The sequence below is a fragment of the Sarcophilus harrisii genome, chromosome 5 (genome assembly GCF_902635505.1).
Source record: "Sarcophilus harrisii chromosome 5, mSarHar1.11, whole genome shotgun sequence".
Lineage (NCBI taxonomy): Eukaryota > Metazoa > Chordata > Mammalia > Dasyuromorphia > Dasyuridae > Sarcophilus > Sarcophilus harrisii.
Window position 1 is genome coordinate 170,987,681 of NC_045430.1, and position 21,797 is coordinate 171,009,477.

Here is a 21,797-nt window from a genome sequence, read left to right on the forward strand (position 1 = left end):
TATAGATATATAGATATAAAATTCATAATTTCCTGATTCAATGTAGCTGGATAACTGGGTTAAGAAAAGTCTCTCATTTGATACTGATCCTCAGATGGATTTCCCCAACTAGTGTACTAGTAGGGTTTTTATTGTTTTAGTCTCTATACCCTTTTCATTTTATATTTATTGCCCACTTTCCTAGAATTTATGTCCTCGATTACTTTACCTGGAATTCTTGGAACAGATCAGCTATTATTGATCATTACATAATGTCTGGTTCTACCCAGTCAGACTGAAAGTAGTTAAATGCTCATCAGGCAAAACTGAATCTCCAACTTTCCTTCAATTCAGAAAATAACAAGTCTGATATTGCATTAATACTCAACACGACTTCTAAAAAATGTTGAAGAGTCAGTTTTGTAACATCATACGATAAAGGTGAGTTAGAGTTTTGTGTCACTACCATAACCAGAAATCAGTCCTCAGGGGCCTTTTTGTGGACCCTCATACCATAATACAAAGCTACTTAAATAACTGCATTTTGTCCCTTCGGATTGGCACAGCCATCATAACTCAGCTGGCTGCTCATTTGTTTTGTTACTGATAGCTGTCTGAACCAATCAGGACACAAATAATCTTTTTTTCTACCGCAGCAGTCTCATGTTCCTTTTGATGAGATTCTAGAGAAGTCATGGGTAATACTTTCCCTCTCTGCTGGACCTGCTTATGTTTCAGTTGTGCAAGGTCAGATCTTAATTTAACTACCAACTGGATATTTAAATTTAGATACATGAAGGGACACCTTGGCTCATGGGGCACTATTTCTTTTGGTTAGGAAGTCAGGTCCCTGGATACGAATGACAAGATGATGATGATTCCAAAAGGTGAGAATATGACATACTTGATCTGCACCTTGTTCACTAGCTTAAGGGGCAAATAGTTTCAAAATTGGAAATGTAACAAAACATCTATAGACTCAGGTGTCCTCTTCCTGAATCTCTGGGTGGATCACCTTAAAGCTTGAATACCGAGGATGTGTTCAATTATAGAATGACACCAGAACTGGTTTGTTTTTAAAACACCAATCTAGAGGGGCACTTTTCACTCATATATTTAAGCATATCCCAGAGATATGTAGGGTAACAAATCTGTGTCAGCTGCAATTTTGATCAGGCCAGGTTTTTTTTTCTTCCTAGTGATTTGTGATTATTTCAGACTTTGAATAATATTAACAGCATTTGGGGATATATATATATACTTTATATATAAGGTGTGTGCATATATTCATATATATGCATATACACATATATGCATATTATATATACATATATATTTAAAGGAAAAAGTTTTTAATCAGTGTTAGAAATTGTATGTGTACTGGATCCTTAGAAAGAAATTAAGGTTTAATAAATGATTTAGATAAAACTGTACATTTCCTATTTACATAGGACTTTTTAATCTAGTTGAAATGATTTGCTAACAAGTTCTAAATCAAGTAGAAATTTCATATTCAATTTGTAAGTTTTTATTTATTAAAAATAATAGCTAGTATTTAAGGGTAGCAAAGAACTTTATTTAAGTTATATCATCTCACTTTATTCTAACAACAAATAGTAGGTACTAATATTATCATTCCCATTTTAAAGTTGAGGAAACTGAAGCTGAATCAATTAAGTGACTTACCCAGGCTTACAGATAGTAGTAGGATTTTAACTCAGATCTTCCTGACACTTAAATGCAGGGCTTATTCTATCTCCTTCCCCACCCAGATGCCATTCTAGCAAGCTAATATTAGATAACTATTTTTCCTGAGCCCATATTTCCTAGAGCTTAAATTCTTAGATCTATATTTCCCAAGTACTTTGCAAAAGGGAGTTAGATATAGATCACTGAATATTCAACTTCTTTAATGTTTCAGTTGAATTTTCAGAAATATCGTGATTATATTTTAAAAGGGAATTTGTTTAAAATCTTTCTTTTTCCGCTGTAGTATTTGGATAATGGTATTATTCGATAGACTATGTTTCCATATTAAGCACTATTGCTAATGCCCATTAGTTTATGTGATATGAAATAAGCCTTCATTAATCTGGAACTCACCATTTCAGCTACATTCAGTTATAGTAATTGAACATAACACACTGTTCCTAAGACTTTGGGGGTCAGAGAACTAATAGCAAGATATTCTTGGGAAGAGTTCCTGATTCCAGATCATGATTCCTTCTTTAATTATTTTGGATTAGTTAAACAGCAGGATGGTTAGTACTTATAACCCATTTTATGGAAACCTGTTAAATGAAACTTCACAAAAGATGAATGAGAAGTTAAATATTTTCTTTAGAGAGAGACTTATGATGTGATTTCTGTAAATATATAGTTCTCCTAGCATATTTGGGACATAAACAGCTTTTCAGAGGCAAAAAGAGTATAGAACCACAGAGCAAAAACATTTTCCCTTGCCCTTACTGCTAATTAAATTATACCGTCAAGCTAAATTGTAGATATCTATGCACTTGGCCAAGAATGGACCAAAAAGGGGGAGTTTATAGTTTCTTTTCCTTAACTAATAGGACATGTATGCCTGGCTATATGCTATCTCTGCACTCCTGACAGGTTCTCACTATGTAAATTAATACCTGTCAATCAAATCATGTTTTTTAATATAATTACCATTTAAGAAAATCTTATAGGACAACTTTTCATAAAGTGAATAATTGTTCTACACTGTAAGATCAAGTTTTTGTAGGTATATGAGTTTTCTTAAAGTAAGTGTTAGCCTGTGTTACTAAATTTTTGCTTTAGTGTCTTAATTTGCCCTCCGCTGTCTGCCCTTCCTTCTTAGCCTGTCTAGACTCCTCCAGGGAATCAGAGTGCATGTGAGGATAAGGCTTCTTCTGGTTCTGTTATATCCAACAGTTGTCTTATTTTCCTCTTATAATCTCATTTGGCTTCAGTCTCAGAAAGAGTACATGAAATTCCACTGTTTGAAGTAGGAACTGGAATTAAATCAACCCAATATAAGAGTATATACCTGGTTTCTTATTTTTTTTATTATAGCTTTTTATATACAAAACATATGCATGGGTAATTTTTCAACATTGACCCTTGCAAAAACTTCTCTTTCAACTTTTCCCCTCCTTTCCCCCACCCCTCCCCTAGATGGCTGATAGTCCCATATATGTTAGATATGTTAAAGTATATGTTAAATACAATATTTGTATACATATTAATACAGTTGTCTTGTTACACAAGAAAGATCAGATTTTGAAAGAAGATAAAAATAACCTGAGAAGAAAAAAACAAAAATGCAAGCAAATAATAACAGAAAGAGTGGAAATGTTATGTTGTGGTCCATACTCATTTCCCACTGTTCTTTTGCTGGGTGTAGCTGGTTCTATTCATTACAGACCAATTGGAACTGATTTGGATCCTCTCATTGCCAAAGATAGCCACGTCCATCAGAATTGATCATCATGTAGTATTGTTGTTGAAGTATATAATGTTCTCCTGGTTCTGCTCATTTCACTCAGCATCAGTTCATGTATGTCTCTCCAAGCCTCTCTGTATTCATCCTGCTGGTCGTTTCTTATAAGAATAATAATATACCATAACTTCATATACCACAATTTATTCAGCCATTCTCCAATTGATGGGCATCCCTTCAGTTTCCAGTTTCTGGCCACTACAAAACGAGCTGCCACAAACATTCGTGCATATACAGGTCCCTTTCCCTTCTCCAATATCTCTTTGGGATATAAATAAACAAACTAAAAAAATGGAAATAAATATTATTAATATGCATAATCAATTCTTTTGATTTTCTTTTAGGGTCATCTACCTGACTTCCAGGAGCTTGATCAAATCAAAGTCCCCGTCAGCTTGAAGGTAAAAACTTTTTATCCCAAGGTACCAGGCCATATTAGAATTTAACATGGCTAGTCTACTATAGATGACTCATGTTTGCACTTTGTTATTCAGAGAGTCAGTAATAGATTCAGTTTTGTGAAAACTTGTGACATTTGTTGTCATTCATTTTATTCTTCATCTCACTGTTCCCATTCATACCCTTCTGTGTTTTCCATCATGGTATTAGTGGGCACTGGATATTAGTTAATAAGATTTCACATTTCCTAAGAGAATCTACATTTTAATTGACACTCTTATTTATTGGAAAAGCCTTCCAAACCCAGAAGAAAGGCTTATTATTGGTAGAATTTCAGCCATACAACAGGTAGCGATGAAATGAGAGACAGGGCCTCTGCTTTCTACCATGGCAACAGCTACCAGTTCTTAAGACTAGCCCTGCCTAAGACTGTTCCAGTTTTGACAGAGAGGAGTAAACAATAAACCAATTTAGACACACTCAAAATCTTAAAAAGTGGCTAGCCAATTTAAATGAATAAAGGAGATAATAGTTGCCAATGCAGACTTAGGAAAGATAGGAGTCTTGCTCTGTTAGAGATACACGTTGGAAATATTTTACTTTGAAGTTTCATAGCTTTTTCACCTTCCTCACTAGCAAGGAGATATTAACTAGGTTTGAAGCCACTTAGAGAGTCTGATGAACAGAAATGTTATGTACTCTTCATCACTCATACATAATGCCTTGGAACACAGTCTCCCTCCTCCTGACCACTTCAGTCAGGCACCAGCTGGAATGCAGATCCTTTTTTTGGACAGTTATGTTGAGGCTTTGCTCTGAGACACAAAGGGAAGGGTTGAAGGCTACTCTAGGACACCCCAGAACACCCTACGCAACACAAAGCCCTGTTACACGGGGCCAAAAGGGAAGATTTATGTGTCCCCGGAAGATATTTTTTATTTTTGGAAGTTATTGCTGACAAGAGCTGGCTGTTAAAAGCAAGAGCCATGTGTGTTTTCCTTTAAAGGCAACAGACTGTAGGGTGTTTTCCTGAGACTTTTGGATTTGAAATTAAAAACAAAGGTTTTCTCAGCTTCATCCACACTCCCAAAGAACACCACTGAATGCTAAATTACAATCTAGAGGCCTGGATGAGCTTGTTAGTTTTATATGAATATCTTCATTATCTGAACTATCTAGCTCTTATATAAGTGCAGAAATCTGTCTTTAGCCAAGAAATTTTCATTCTCTGCTATTGCGTTTTCTTTTTTTTAAATATGTGAATTCAAAATCTTGGTTATCCTCTTGGTAAAATGGGATAAATAAATGAATATTGCTATTGAGTAATAAGATGTAGTTATTAGAACTCCTTAGATAAAAATACTAATAATTGGCATTTAAATAATGCTTTAAATTTTTCAAATGTATATCATATTAGTGGAGCATCACAATAGCCCTGTGAGATAGGCAATGTGGTTATTCTCATTGTTATTGTTAATTTTTTGTTGTTCAGTCATATCTGACCTTTCATGATCCCATTTGGGGTTTTCTTGGCAAACGTTTGGGTTTGCCATTTCCTTCTCTAACTCATTTTACAGGTGAGGAGGCTGAGGCAAATAGGATTAAGTGATTGGGCCAGGGTCAGACACCTAGTAGTCTTAAGGCTAGATTTGAACTCAGGAAGATGAGTTTTCCTGACTCAGGCCTGGCATTTTATCCAATGAGTTCCCTAGCTCCCCACATAATAATAATAATAATTGTTATTATTATTAATATCATTATTTTATAGATAAAGAAAATTAGGCTGAGGGGTACATCTCACCCAGCTAGTAAGTGTTAAAGATGGGATTCAAATCTAGGTTTTTCTGACCACAACTATAGCACTTTATCTACTATGTTCCTTTGCGTCTCAAAATGACTAAAGACCAAAGATGATTACTACAGTTTTATGGTGTCAACTCATCATAAATTTGTTTACAAAAAAAATTAGAAATAATTTCTTTCATATTAGGTTAATTAGAGGGATGGCTAAAATATGTGTCATATACATGGGCCATGTGAACTCCTAAATGCAACCTAAACCAGATTAAAATATAGTCTCTATATGCTTGAATGTGTTGGCATATTAATTGATTAATTAAAAAAAAAGAAATCTGTAAACACATATGGTTTCTTAATTCAATTTGTGGCCCGTAAAGATCCTCATGTAGGGTTTAGTGACCCTTATATTTATTTGAGTTTGGTACCACTGATCTAAAGAACCACAAAATGCTAAATTACAATTTAGAGCCTGAATGAGTTCATTCCTTTTGTACTATTTGAAATGAATTTGACACAGGAACCCTGATACTCGGTTACCATGTTGGATCTAAATGAAGCACTTGTAAGTTAACAAAAGGAGATGAACTTTGTCCTAACACAGCAAAAATTTGTGTGACAGAGGAATAATAGCACTTTAGCATCTGAAGCTAAGACTTCCTTTATCTTCCTATGAAATGCATCTGTTCAGCATAGTCTTCAGTGTGGTCTTCAGACATCAGGCTGAAAGCAGCCTCTAGTATATCCCTTAGGTGGCCAGGAAGCCATATTCACATTATCAGAGACCATCAGAAAGCTGTGTCAAGAGAAGTACAGCTTGGCTCCTCCTTCAACCCTCCAGGCCAATCAAGTGATAGTTTTCTTGTTTTTTCCTAACCCATATAAGGCAGAGGGGGAACCCTGGTAGATAAAAGTCCTAAAACAAGTACTTTAAACTCAAAAGATTGAAAGATCACAAGAAGATGTTTGGCACATTCTGGGGCAAGGGAAAACACAAATGACTGTCCCCACATGAGATATGGACTTAATAATTATCATCATTTCATTTTATTATTCCTTTCAGACTATTATCAGCATCTACTGCCCACATACCTCCCTCTGAAATTCAGAAATCCCACCAGAAAATGTGAAGGCAGTCTGTAGAAGATGTGGAATTCATCTTAGCTTTGCACTGTGCTATCTTCCAATTGGGAGATAAAAACAGCAGTCTAGGCACTAGTGTAAACAACATTTTTGAGGTTTCCCACAGTCCAGCCCTTTTCTCCAGTGAGATTCCATCCTAAGAAAGCTCATCCAATGAGAGACTGAGGTCTACTCAGGACTAGATTTAAACCTGTGATTTAAATAGGTGAAAGGCCCTGTATCCCATTACTAATCCCCTGGGCCATCCAATCCTGCTATCACCACAGCAATATTAGTTATAATGGCAACATGCAATGCCACTGGTTTATGTTTATCAGCTAATTGTGCCACCTGAAAACACTGGTGCTTGTCAGTCAGTCCGTCCATATTTTCCTAATGTCCCTTATGTGAAGAGCCATTTGTGAGGTGCTTTGGGGATGAAGGAGGGAGTGGGATAAATGATATAAAATAACATGGCCCTAATCTTCCAGGAGCTAATCACCTAGGGGTGAGGCTTACAAAACATTAACACATGAACACATCTTATTAAGTACAAGTCCAAATATAGTGAGAACAGTATAGGACAGAAAGGGTGAGGAGACTCACAGTAAATGAGCAATCAAAAAGTGGCAGGGAAAATCAGGGAAGATTTATTTGGAATAATTTTTATTGATATCTTTTGTTTTTATGTCCAAATATATTTTACCCCCCATTCCTACCTTGAGAACTACCCGTGTTAACAAAGTTAACAAAGCTAACAAAGAGACAGCATGGGCAGGATAGGGTAGAAGGAAGGGAAGGCAGATAGTTTAGTTAAAATTAACCACCACATCAAGTGGAATCTGGCAGTATGTGTAACAAACCCATAATCCCCTGCCTCTGCAAAGGGAGGGACCTTTTCTCTGGGGCCAAGTTCAGTCATTATAATTATATAATAGCTTTTGGTTTGAGATTTATTATTGCCTTTTCCATTTATATAATTGTAATAATTGTGTTGTTTTTCTGATTTCATTCACTTCACTCTATATCAATTAATGTAAATCCTTCCATGCTGCTTTATTTTCTTCGGTATAATTTCTTATTGTATCATAATATTCCATTGCATTCATGTACCATAAGTTTTATAGCCTTGGGATGTATTTGTTCAGAAAAATTTAGACGTTCATATATGGAAGGCACATATATGGAAGGCATATATGGTAAGAAAAAATAATGTGAAAAAAGATGGAAATGTGAATGAGAAAGTCATGAGTTCCCAAACACATATGGTTAGATTGGAAAGTCCATGTTGGGTAGAAATGACAAATCCTAAACAATGTTTGAGAATACATTTTTTAGGGCTTATGGTATATGATAAATGTTGAATAAATGCCTATTTGACTGAATATAATTAGCCCTTTCTAAGGCATAGTACCTTGCATAGATAAAAACTAATTTGGGGCAGTTTCCTAATTGAGTATCTATGAAATAGTGTCATTGAATTGCACTTCAAAATCCAATAAGCCCTACCTGGGTGTGAGGCTAGGTGAGACTGAAAAGAAATGTGTGGTTCCATTGAAATCTTATGCTATCTTAAGTAGCAATGGTGGTAAAAGTCTATACCTCTTTTTTCATGACAACTGTTCTCAAGCACAGTTGAGCCAACTCTGCTTTGCTAAATGCTAAATTCGTTTGTTGGCTGTTATTTCCCATGCCCTAGAACCGTCCTTCATGTTGTTATTGTTCAGTTGTGTCCTCTTCTTCATGACCCCATAGGGTCCATGTATCTTGGCAAAGGTACAGGAGCAGTTTACCATTTCTTTCTCCACTTTAAAGGCAAACCAAAGAGAAGTGACTTGTCTGTGATCACCCAACTAGTAAGTGTCTGAGATCAGATCTGAACTCAGGCCCAGAGCTCTACCACTGACTGAGCCATCTCACTGACTTCGCTTTTCACCTGCCCATTAATACATTTTAAAAGACTTTATTAAAGACATTTTAGGCCATTTCCTATATTCACTAAACTTTCTCTAGTAACAAAGAAAAACAGTTAAAACTGATTGACAAAATATTCATGTCTGAAAGTATACCTGAAGTTCCCCGTACCTTTAATGAAAAAGGAGTATATGGCATTGTCTGTTGTCCTGGAAAAGGTTGGTCATGAGCATTACAAATAATCAGAACTCAGCAGCCTTTTAGAGTATCTTTTTTTTTTGTTTGTTTTTTTGGTTATATTTTTGTAGTTGTGTAAGCTTCTGACAATTAGAGATTGTTTTGTTCTTTATACTTTGAACCCCAGCATCTAAAATAGCACACAGTAGGTGCTCAACAAGTACTTGATTGATTGAGACATACTGTTTGTCTAGTTCTGCTCACTTTATTTTTTGTTTCACTTCCTATAATTTCTCTGATTTCCTCATATTCATCATTTAATGATACAGTAATATTTCAGGGTATTCATATATTATCAGGGCAGTGAGGTGGCACAGTAGATGGAGTACCAGGCCTTAAGTCAGGAAGAACTCAGGTCACATCTGACCTCAAACACTTACTAGCTGTGTGACACTGGGCAAGTCATTTAATTGTCTTTACCTCAGTTTCCTCATCTGTAAAATGAGCTGGAGATAGAAAGGAAAAGCTCTCCAGTATCACTGCCAAGAAAATTTCCCAAATGGGGTCACAAAGAGTCAGAGACAACTGAACAACATATTTTTATGCCACAGTTAATCGGTCATTTCTCAATCACTATGTTTTTAATTTTTCCTACTACAAAAAAGTGCTCCATAAGCATTTTTAAGCAGCTTTGATGAGCTCTATACATAAATTGTCTTCAGAGTACATCAAATATTTTACATATATGATAATAGCTAGCATTTATAGAGTGCTTTAGGTATATAAACCACTTTATAAATTTAGTTTATACTAATATAATGTAATATATATTATATAATGACATAATATAATAATATTAATTATTTAATTATTGCAACAATACTGTGAGGTACATGGTATTACTTTACAGATGAGGAAATGAAGGAAGTGGTTAAGTGATTTACCTAGGGCCATTTAGTGTCTGAGAAGGATTTGAACTGAGATCTTCCAGACCCCAAGTCCAGCTCCCTATTGAGCTGCCCTTCATGTGTAAGTATGTATATATAGATATAGATATATTTAAAATTAAAAATAAAAAATATATATTAAATTAATACTAATATAAGACATACTATGATATGTCTAGCAATGCATTATACAGAGGTGATTAATAGATGTTAAAATTAACAAATATGTTGTTTTAAATATTTCAACTTTGACATGGGATTTAACATGCCAAAATTTACTTCATATCTTTCATTTGATTAATTACAAATGTGCCCTGGGCCAACTACTAACTTTTGCAAAATTACTTCTTTTAAATATTACACCAAGTCATGGAGGAAAATGGGGACACTGATGAGGACCATCTCATAGATTATGAAATTCAGCTTAGCATTCAAGAATCCATTGAAGCCAATAAGAAAGAGTTTTATCCTGAAAGGTAAGAGATACAGTAATTAAGCACATAAGATAAATTTTGGAAATTAATTTTTCCTAAACACATTAAATCTACAAATCCTATTTTTAGAAGTATTAGATATTCTAGATATATAATGTATGCCCAATGCCCAAGTAAATGATGCTATTTATTTTTTCTAAAATCACATGAAGTTAAGATATGTAGTAAAGTAAGAAATATTATACTCATATTACTTAGGTGACCAATTCCTAGATAGGACTGAAGTTGATTTTGTAATCTCATGCCCATTCTGCCATAGATTAATGTAATCCTGCATGATCCATGTGCTTGTCATCTCCTTGGTATGTTTTCCCTTTATATAAAAGTGTAAGACTTACACAATAATTCTAACATTGGTTAAATGAATAATTAATTGTTAGCCTTTCTCAAAATATAAATATAAAATATAATATAAAATGTCATGTAAAATACCATATAAATCATAGTATTTATTATAAACTGGTTTAAATGATAGAATTAAATACAAATATGTTATATATCAAAACTTGATGTTACATTTGAAATAGTTTAAGATATCTTCACTCTTTCTCATTACAAAATATTCTACAATATAAAAATCTATTACATATATTTTCTAACATTTGAGACAGAAATAGTGCCTAACATTTATTAGAATCTTAAAGTTTTCTAAGTGCTTTAATATTATCTTATTTTGTTCCAGCAGCTCTGAAAGGTTGGTACTATAAGTTTTATTATCCCCATTTTATAAATGAGTAACTGAAGCCAAATTACATGACATAGTTAATGAGTATGAAAGGTGAGATTCAAACCCAAGTATCTCCTGACTCCAGTCCAATATGTTTTTCATTCTGTCATAATGACTCTCCTATTAAGGACAGATGACATTTATATATTTGGTACTATAAGCTTTGCAAAATACACACATTATTTCATATCCTAAAGCTGTAAGAGGAATACATTGAACAATCTAGACATATCTGGAAATATATTTTTCCCCTTTCTGGTTTGTCACTACACAAGAAAACATTCATGACCCTTACTTATAAAATATGTTTATTCTTAATAAAGTCAATGAAACTGTTATCAGATTTTTATTTTTGTTGAAAGAAAAGAAACCAGAAGGGCCAAGAGAGCAGAGATCATGACATTTTGGCAAAAGCTCTTGAGAGAAACTCTGGCAATTAAGTGGCACTGCAGATAGCACCCCGGGGCCTGGAATCAGCAAGATTCCCTTTCCCAAGTTCAAATTTGGCCTCAGATACTTATTAGCTGTGGGACCCTAGACAAGTTACTTAACCCTTTTTGCCCAGTTTCCCTCATCTGTAATATGAGCTGGAGAAGGAAATGACAAACTACTCCAGTAACTTTGCTAAGAAAATCCCAAAAGGGATCACAGAGAGTCAAGACATGCCTGAAGCAAGCAATTAAGAACAATAAATTGATAGAGACTGGGATTATCTTTAGCAAATGCTCTCTCTACCTTTATTTTCATATCAGTTAGTTGAAAATACTTTGCAAAGTGGACTCTATACTCCCAATTTTAAAATAATCTGCATAGCTCAAATGTATGTATAATTGACAATTTATATTATTTAAGATTAAAAAGCCAATATTTTAAATTAAATCACAATCTATAGTGATCAATAAACAAAGATAACATTATAGACATTTTCATTTGTCAGTAGAGCTTGAGGTGGGCATATGGTGGTTAACATGGTGGTTAACATGAATCATGGAATTAATTGACTTTCATATGGGCTTTCAATTCTCCATTATAATATTCTCCTCCTTTATTTAGAACTGGTTTCAAAGATAAGTATGCCATCTGTACCATGTCATTCCCACTAATGTACAATATTATAAATCTACTCTAAAATCTGTTTTCTATAGATTTGAGGAACAAAAAATATGTTAGCTTCATATTCATGCATTTCTTATAATATCAGAATAATAATCATTAGGTGCCTTTAAGTGGTATAACAACATAACTATTATCTTTCCCCAGTAGGTTTGTACCTGTAAGTGCTCAGAACAGAAAACTTGTAGAAGCCATCAAAACAGGTATCTATGCACATTGTTCAGAGAGTACTAGAGAGGAAGTTTTGCAATGCTAAGAATGGAAATTTACAATCATCCCATATGCTTAATTTAGGCCAAATCCTTGAGCTCCAGGACCAAGTGAAACATAAGTATGCTTTGGATGAAGCTGATAACAATGGGTGGTTCCCACTTCATGAAGCTGCAGTTCAACCTATTCAGCAAATACTTGAAATTGTTCTGGATGGTAAGTGAACCCGAATATTATCAGCATCTCAAAACAAGAATGAAAAAAAAAAAAAAAAAACAAAGTAAAGCAGAGTGATACAGGATTTGAGAAAAGCAATTCTTAGACTTCAAAGCACAGTCTAACATAAGGATATAAGAATTGCTATTTGGAGCACACCCCTGGTGTATCTATTCATTCCAGTATTCTGTCTCTGAGAGTGTCACCGAGACTGTTAGGAGAGGTTTTAATTGACCTTTAAATGAGCAGCAATATACTCCATTCCTCAATGTGCCACTATACAGCACTTGATCCTCCAATAATCTCTTCAATGATTTCAGCAATAAATTTGTGTATGTTCTTCCTGTGCAACTACCATCCAGGTACTCATCTAGGTTCACCACAAAAGGTCCACCAACAAATGCTGAGATCCTTTTTTGTTATTTTGACACTGAAAATACTAGTAGTCAGTGTGAGTTATTTTTCAGTTAGTGCTCTCTTGCTATGTGACAGATCCATTTTCTTATTTAAATTATGCATTTCTTTAATGACATTCTTTAAACTGCTTCTCCTATCTAATTCCTATGGAAAAAATAAGTGAGCTCTGGCAAATTCTACTATGCTCAAAAGGCTTCATGATCCCAGCAAGGGAAGGACCTTTTAAGGACCAGCCTAGTTCAGTACAGGGAGGCTTATCATCAGTGGATAGCTCTTTAGGGATGAATTCTTTGGCCTTGTCAACCCAAAAAGGACATTGTAATGCCAGAGAAATTGAGGCAAGATAGAGATTAGAAAGTTATAATATTTTATTTGAAAGAGAGATTTACTGGGACCAAATGGATCCATGGTTTAGTCAGTCCCAGGGCTGAATGAGACTTTCATCTCCAAGAATATAGCAACAAATGCCAGATACAAAGATTCTTTTATAGGGTAACAAGAATGATGACCTAATGGTGGGGGGGGGGGAGGGGAGGGGAGGAGGCACCTGAGCTGGGATGACATAATGGAGGGAGATACTGGAGATGGGGAAAAGCTCCTGATATTCTAATGATGTCTAAGATATAAGACTTGTCTCCTATCAAACAGTCCAATTAAAAGGGAATGGTTATATCCTAAGGCAGAGTAACTGGGGTAGGACAATTAGGGAAACTAGATCTGGACATTAAAAGGGAACGGTGGTACAACAACATCATCTGTGAATTAATTTGAAATTTTTTTGTAAACTATATTGCTTCTTGAGATAATAAGATCCACAAGTAAATTCATTGTTTAATGTAGGATTTGCTTTTTAAAAAAAAAAAAATCCCAAATTTAAGATTTTTTTTAAAATTTGAAATGTATTTCTTGGTTCTAGATTTCTGGGATTTAATATATAGTATTCTACAGATAAAAGATACTCAGTAAAAATCTGTTGATTTATTGATTATTCACTCAGTGGATGAATTTGTTTTTTTCTATTCATATGTTTGATAGTTTTTTTAGACCATGTTCATATTTCCTCAGCATTGTTTTAGATATATTTGTTCAGAAAGTTTCTGATTTGGAGAAAATATTGCTGAATTATAAAACTAGAGAACTGTACCTTATCAGCATATTCCAACAATGGGTTTGTGCTAATAAACTTGCAGGTAAATATTTAAAGCAATTTAAAGCAAGTAAATATTTAAAGCAATTTAAAGCATAGTATAAATGTTATTAAAAAGTTGGAACTTGTGACTATTATATGTATTATGCTTGTTGATATTTTCATGATTCCATATATTGCTTTCCCTGTCTTAGCATCCTATAAAACTCTTTGGGAATACAATACTTGTGATGGAGAAACACCATTAACTCTAGCAATCAATTCTGGTCTGGTGGAAAACGTAAGAATTCTCTTGGAAAAAGGAGTGTCTCCAGACACCAAAAACCTCAAAGGAGAAACTCCCCTTCTGCTTGGTAAATGGCTTCTTTTAGGGGCTGGACACAGTGATAAAGAAATCTATGTGATATTTATAGTCTCTGATAAAGCACCTAATAACCAGAGCCCTAGCCTTTGTGGCTAATTCATTGGGGAGGTAGGAGGGGTGGATTTAAGAGGTCTGGAAAGGGAGGGAGGTGAAGAGGAAGGTGAAGACCCAGGCAGGATAATGGTAGTGATGATGGGATAATCCTTTCAGGAAGAGGGCGGCCTTGTTAACTAAGGAGCATCACAAAAGTGGTGCCGTAGTAATTTGATCTTTGAGGTGGAGTCCAGAGTCAGTTGAAAGGCATTTTGGTAAATAACTACAAAGTGAGAAACAGAGCTGATGTTTAAATAGGATGAGAGAGCACCCCTTCCCCCATGTCTGTGGCCAGAGGCAAAGCCTCACAAGTACTACGGTTTGACTGATAACTCCCCCAGATCCACTCTTCTTCACACCCTGGGCCTGTGCCATCTGGTGACTAGCTACCCTCTGGCTCAGTCTGTGTGTGGGTAAACAAGGATGGACAAAAAAGGATTTATCTACTAATACTTTGTAGCTTAGCCTCTCATTTATCATTCATGTGTGACTATAACTTGCCTAGGTTGCCATCAGGAGAAGGGCTAGGTTCTATATTCTGTCCAAGAGGTCGGGGATGAAGCTATCGTTCCCTGCCCAGTAAAATCAATTTTAGGCTCTACATACCGCTCATTGAAAGAAATGGACCCTTCTTCACCAAGTGCAGAGGTTTCACAATCGGATCTATCCCCAAATATCTACCTTTGGCTTCCTTTACAATTCTTCTTCTCCTATCCCTTTCTAATCCCATCCAGATCTAAATTTATTTTGGGGGTGAGATGTGAGTTTGAATCCCATGGTCTACCACTTATAAGCTATATGATCTTATAGAAAATCATATACCTTATCTATAAAATAAATGGAATTGGGTTGAATGACTTCTAAAGTCCCTTCTAGTTCTGAATTTGTGATTCTAGAATCATCTCCATGCAGATGGCCCACAAATCTAAATCTCCACAAGGAAACTATCTTCAGAATTTAAGTCTTTCCAATGCACATTCAGTTTCTCATAGCTACCCCTTATGCAGACTATTTAAAACTATGAACTATACAAACCAAAATCAAAAACTATAAAAGCTTTTTTTACTCTAGACCTAAAAGTAATAATTGGTGTGAAACAAAGATGCCCACTGTCACCAAGATTATTCAGTATTGTGTTGGAAATCCTAATAATATTGATAAGAGAAAAAAAGAATCATTATAAGGAATAAGGTAATAAAACTATCTACTTTTGTAGACAATATAATGATATATTTGGAAAATCCCAAAGACTCAACTAAAAGAGCAAATAATGCCTCTTGAAATGACTACTTTTCTATTATATTTGGAGAAAGGGACCTCCCATAAAAGGCCTTATGGGAATATATTAACATGAATTCCTTTCTTTTCCCTACCTCTAAACACACACACACACACACACACACACACACACACACACACACATTCACATATGCAAATAAGGGAATGATTTTCAGATCATGGAAAGATATCAAGAAGTTTTTGGTAGCCTAAGTGGGAAGGGTAAGTGGACATAATGAGTTTTAAAGAATGTTTATTTAAGGTATATTTGTGGATTCAGGGTTGTTTCTTTCTTGAGAGGAGAGTGAAAAGCTAAATTATTTTTCAGTGCAGGATAAAATTTTTATCCATTTGTAAGGGTAGTTGCAAAAGTGTAAGCCCCTGTAAGAATAACCCCTTCCAATTATTTCCCAGATTCTAAAGCCAGCCTTATCAACAACTGCTTGAGCTCCTAAGATGCACATGCTACTGGCAGGACTCAGTGTAACTAAGTTTAGGACCTGCCACTGAAGAGTGATATGGAGAGTTTGGAGGGAGGCCAGGCAAGAGCAACTAAAATCATTAAAGGTTTAAAATGATAAAAGGTCAAAGGACCTGAGTTTATTAAATTTAAGACAACAGCTGAAGGAAAATTTTTAAACTTGATACATTATCCAAATAACATTTTCCTGAAGATTACATTGTCTTCCACACTTATGCTACTGCCATGCATGCATTACATAAAACTATATGCACTTCCAGCAACTTGTACTCATTTCTCAGGGATGCTTGATAAATGTCTCCCTGCTACACAGCTGACTCCCCACCCTACAAATCTACTTTTCCTCTTTTCCCCAGTTTTAGTCCCATAACGGCCTGTTGGATCTGAGTGTCCCAATGGAGCTTCAAACTTAACAGTCTTGGAAATCTTCATCTTCCCCTTCAGACATGTTCTCTTCTTTTGTTGATTCTTTCCATCACCCAGCTTCATAGCCTGATTTTTCAACCCTTCCCTTTCTCCAGGTAGTTCTAGTTACCAAGTCCTGTCAATTCCATCCTCACATCTCTCACTTGAACTGTCTTTACCCAGACCTTTATCGGCACTTACATAGATTATTGAAATAGATTCCTAACTAGTCTCCATACTACTTGTAGTTTCCACCCTCTCTACAAACTGCCTTTTCACACGGCTGCCAAAGTAATTTCCCCAAAATACACATCTGACCCTGTCGTCTGATTCTGTTCATAAACTTTTATAGGTTTCCTGTTGCCTCCAAGATAAAATACAAATGCATTAGTTTGGCCAAAATCTGACTCTAACCTACTTTTATTAATCTTATTTCACATGATGCCCCCTCATGTAAACTATATTCCAGTTAAACTGTATAGTTAGCTCTTTCTTGAACTCATGTGTCACCAATCCCATACCATACTATCTTAGCTACTTTTGTGAAATATAATTCTTTCATATTTCTGTTTTCTTGATTCTGTATCTTAAAAATCTAAGATACTTAGGTGACAAATACTTCCTTCATGAAACCTTCACTAAGCTTCCCAACTAAAACTATTTTTTCTTTCCTCAAATATTCTTATATTATCATATTCTGAACTTAAACACCAAAAAAGAGCAAATCCATACAGACACCAGAAAACAATAATATATCTATATGAAATTGTAAATCTCCATTTCAAATCATTTGCCTTTTAAATATATATATATATATATATATATATATATATATATATATATATATATATATTGCATGTACAAACATACACCCATACACAGCCACAGTTAGGTACTGGGAAGCAAGGATGAAAAATGGCACAGTCCTTGCCCTAATGAAGGTTCTAATTGAATGGGGAGAGATAAAATGTCTTCTTAAATAGGTTAAGGGGAAAGAAGAGATCCTGAAAAAGTATCATAAGAAAATCTGAGTAGGGAGAAATTATTTTAGGTTGAAAGGATCAGGGGAGATTTCAGAAGGGGGTGCTGTAGTTTCTTTGAAGAAAGAAGATTTCAACTGGTACAGATAAGGAAGGAGACAAAGTGTTCTAGACACTGGATATGATCTATGTAAAAAAGTACAGAGGCAGAAAGGTCAGGACAAGATTGGATAACACAACTAGTGGTATAGTTTGATTGGAATGTAGAATGAATGAAGTATAAAATTTGGCTGGAAAGATAGTTGCAGAAGTCTTAAATGCTAAGCAGAGGAGTTAATAATTTATAGTAAAGACAATAGTCAATCAGTAAACATATATTAAATGCCTACTCCTTGGCAAGGATTGTGCTAAGGGCTAAGGCTATGAGAAAGGCAAAAGGCAGCCTCTACTCTCGTGGAACTTGCATCTCTAATGGGGGAGATAACATGCAAACAAATATATACAAACAAGTTGTAGAGGTTTTCTGAGTAGGGAGAATGATGTGCTGAAGGATGGATTAGAAGGAATAGAGATTGGAAGCAGTAAGACAACAAATGTAATGTTCATTCCCTGGAAGGAAAACTTCCTCATTTTAAGCCTCAGAAAGTCACAGAAGTCACACAGTAGGATTAAGGACCTGGAAACCCTGAAGCCATCATGAGATGTGTTTATATGTTCAAACATAAACCAGTCCCAACCTTTACTCCATAGCACTCAAATGATGCATTGAGTATTCTTTGCAGAACTCTTGAGATCAGTTTCAAATCACAAACTGCTAATACTTGTGTTATATAACCTGCAGGTCATTTCTCCCTCTTGTAATATAATTTGTCAGAAATGCTAACAAAGAGCACTCTTCTTATCTAATATAGGTGTATTACAGATATATTCTGAAGTAAGTTCCATAAAAGAAGATCTCTAAGTGTTTGAGCAAAGAAAGCAGCTTTGAGATAAATAGATTTTTCTTGAAGGAACAGACAGGTGGCACAATGGATAGAGTGCTGGGCCTTGGGTCAGGAAGACTCATCTTTCTGAGTTAAAGTCTAGCCTCAGACATTTCCAAGCTGGGTAATCTTGTGTAAGTCACTTACCCCAGTTTCCTCATCTATAAAATAAGCTTAAGAAGGAAATGGCAAACCACTACAATATCTTTGCTAAGAAAATCTCAAATGTGGTCACAAAGAGTTGGACATGACTAAAAACAACTGAACAACAAACTTTCTCCCAAGGTGTCTCCAATGTATCAGTAGTCATTGGGATTTTTAAAGTTCTAGCATGTTTATCAAAGCCTAAAATTGTAATCTTACTCAATATGGAGTGATTTTATTCAGAATATATTTTGTTTTGTAAAACAAAGCCATAAAATCTTAGCACATAATTAAATGAGGGAAGGAATATGTTCATGTAGAAATCTTGAATTTTCCTTTATACGTCTAAAGTTATTGGGCTGCATTGACATGATATGAAAAACTTAATCATCTTTTAAGTAAAAGTTTAACAGCCACCTTTGTTTGGGTAGTTGATCACAGAATGTGTAAGGAAAATTAGAGACCATAGAGTTCATTTCATATTTGACAAATAATCCCTTTTAAACATCCCTAACAAGTGATCATCCAATCTTTTCTTGTGATTGTAACTTTTAGTATATAAAATAAAAAAAAAAAATTGTGATTGGTTAAATTTTATCTGAACTCTTTTTATGTTTTTAAGCTATAAAAAAGGGTTCCTATGACATGGTGTCTCTTCTCATTAAACATAACACTATACTTGACCTGCCATGTGTCAAAAGATGGTCAGCAATGCACGAGGCGGCCAAACAGGGCCGCAAGGATATTATTGCTCTGCTTCTAAAGAATGGAGGAAATGTGCACCTGCGGGATGGATTTGGAATTACACCTTTGGGTGTTGCTGCTGAGTATGGTCATTGTGACGTGTTAGAACATCTCATCCATAAAGGTACATGGAAAGAAACTGGAGCAGTAAAAGCTATCTATTATTGGTACATAACAGTGCCTTCTAAATAAATAGCCTGAAGTTATTACTAGATAAATGAATGAATGGTTGAGATTTTCCATTTATTATGGGACATTGTGGACACTTTCTGGTGAATGCATGGGAGGAATGGATGAGTCATAATGTCCAGACAGAGAAAAGTCTCAGTCCACATCAACTGAAAGAAAATCCACATTGAAAGGATTGATCCTTCTGGCATAATGTGGTATATTTCAACACAATTCCAAAAAGGGGGTAGTAGGACTGACAAACTTATTTCTAAGGGTATTCCTGACACCATAATTGTATCAGTTCTTTAAAAATATATGTTACACCACTATGCTTTAGTGTTTATAAGATCTATCCTGGTTTTGTTGTTGTTGCTGTTGCTCTTTCTTTTAAGATTAATATCTGCTAGATAAGGAAAAACGAAAACAGGCAATTTTTAAGGGGAGAATTTCACCAACTATATATGGATATCCTTATGATAAATGTCTCATTCTAGGTGGTGATGTTTTTGCTTTGGCGGATGATGGGGCATCTGTTCTGTTTGAGGCAGCAGGAGGAGGTAATCCTGACTGCATTTCTCTTTTGTTGGAATATGGAGGAAGTGGAAATGTGCCTAACAGATCAGGATACCTTCCTATTCATCGAGCTGCCTATGAAGGACATTACCTGTAAGTAGGGCCCAGAAGACATGTTCAGAAGTCAGCTTGGTTCTTTCCTCAAGACCCTGTTAATTATTCCATAATTAGGGAAAAGCTAAAAGTATCTTTTCTGAAATTTTTGCCTGCAGGCTCAAAGTTTTAAAGATGACTTCACTACAAAGGATCATCATAGATCTAGAAAAAGTTTGGACCCATGTCTTCTAACTCCATTATACAAAGCTTCACCACAATGCCTTGTATTAATTTTTCAAAGTGATATTTTAATAGCATATTGGCCAATCCACACTAGAACTAATAGGTAATAGATAAGGATAGGTTGAAATGTTCCTGTATTTATAGACTTAATTATACATAGTTTGTATAGAGGAATTCTGTTATTTAATGTGTCATTAACCTCTATAGTAAGCAGTAAAAAACTAGTATTTGCAATAGTAACTAATATTTGAAATAGTGTTTGCAATATGTGATGATTATTGAATATTTCTCAGATTCAGAATCCAAATTAGTAAAATCACTTGGCTATAGATTGTTCAACAGTCACTTTATACTGTAGAACTTCAAAGAAATGTGATTTCATTAGCATGGGAACTATCTTTATTAAAACATTTGTAAATCCTCCATGCCTTAACAGTTTTTCTAAGTTACAATGGCTAAAAAACTGATCATCCTATGATCAGCTAGGTTATAACTTTTCCAAAGTTAGCTAAACCAATCAGAGGTCAGATCATTGATCCTCATACTTGAAACCTTTCTATCTTGGTAAAACCTGACAGAGTTATGCTCTACTGACAAAGGCTTCAAAACCCCAAGGACATGTCCATACCATGTTGAAATTTGAGGTTTAAATTCACAGTGCTACATGAATGAGATTGAATGAGACGCTGTTTGCTTTTACTTGGATTTAATCCCAGTGTCCATAAATTCACACATGATAGCTCTGAATTTGATGCCATAAGAAATCAAATTATCTCTAATTATGTCATTTATACATGATCTAGCTGAGCAGTCAAGTGTGAAAAGTTCACAACCATTTATCACCTGCTCTAGAAACAGTGTGATTAGGGATCTTGTTTAGTTTGATTGACAATCCAATAAAATAGTAGTCTTCTCTTTCTGGTCAATGCACATAAACACATATAGGAAATGCATATTCATTATATTATTTTACAAAGGTTTCTCATCTTGTTTATGTAACAAAGTAAAAATTTTAAGGGTGTTATATGGTAACTAAACCTGCCTCTTTTTTTTATATGATTTTAAAGAACATCTTAGTTGCCTATATGCATAACATTGTTCAGCTTAGAAATTTGGACCTCTATTTTCTTTGGAATGGGGAATTCCTTCAAGTAAA

General features: G+C 34.9%; 1 protein-coding gene across 2 annotated transcripts in view; it reads left to right on the top strand.

Moving 5' to 3' along the window:
* The first annotated feature begins 388 nt into the window (after window positions 1–388).
* ASB15 (ankyrin repeat and SOCS box containing 15) overlaps window positions 389–21,797 on the top strand; it is a 28,122-nt gene continuing 6,713 nt past the window's right edge. Inside the window, exons 1-8 of one of the 2 annotated variants that reach the window (XM_012551011.2) lie at window positions 389–866; window positions 3,811–3,867; window positions 10,190–10,298; window positions 12,304–12,359; window positions 12,451–12,582; window positions 14,341–14,499; window positions 19,497–19,742; window positions 20,284–20,455. In XM_012551011.2, coding sequence (XP_012406465.1) covers window positions 10,192–10,298; window positions 12,304–12,359; window positions 12,451–12,582; window positions 14,341–14,499; window positions 19,497–19,742; window positions 20,284–20,455 — 872 coding nt within the window. In that variant the 5' untranslated portion in view covers window positions 389–866; window positions 3,811–3,867; window positions 10,190–10,191. The remainder of the gene's footprint in view (window positions 867–3,810; window positions 3,868–10,189; window positions 10,299–12,303; window positions 12,360–12,450; window positions 12,583–14,340; window positions 14,500–19,496; window positions 19,743–20,283; window positions 20,456–21,797) is intronic. The other variant, XM_003771567.2, reaches the window with a different exon arrangement.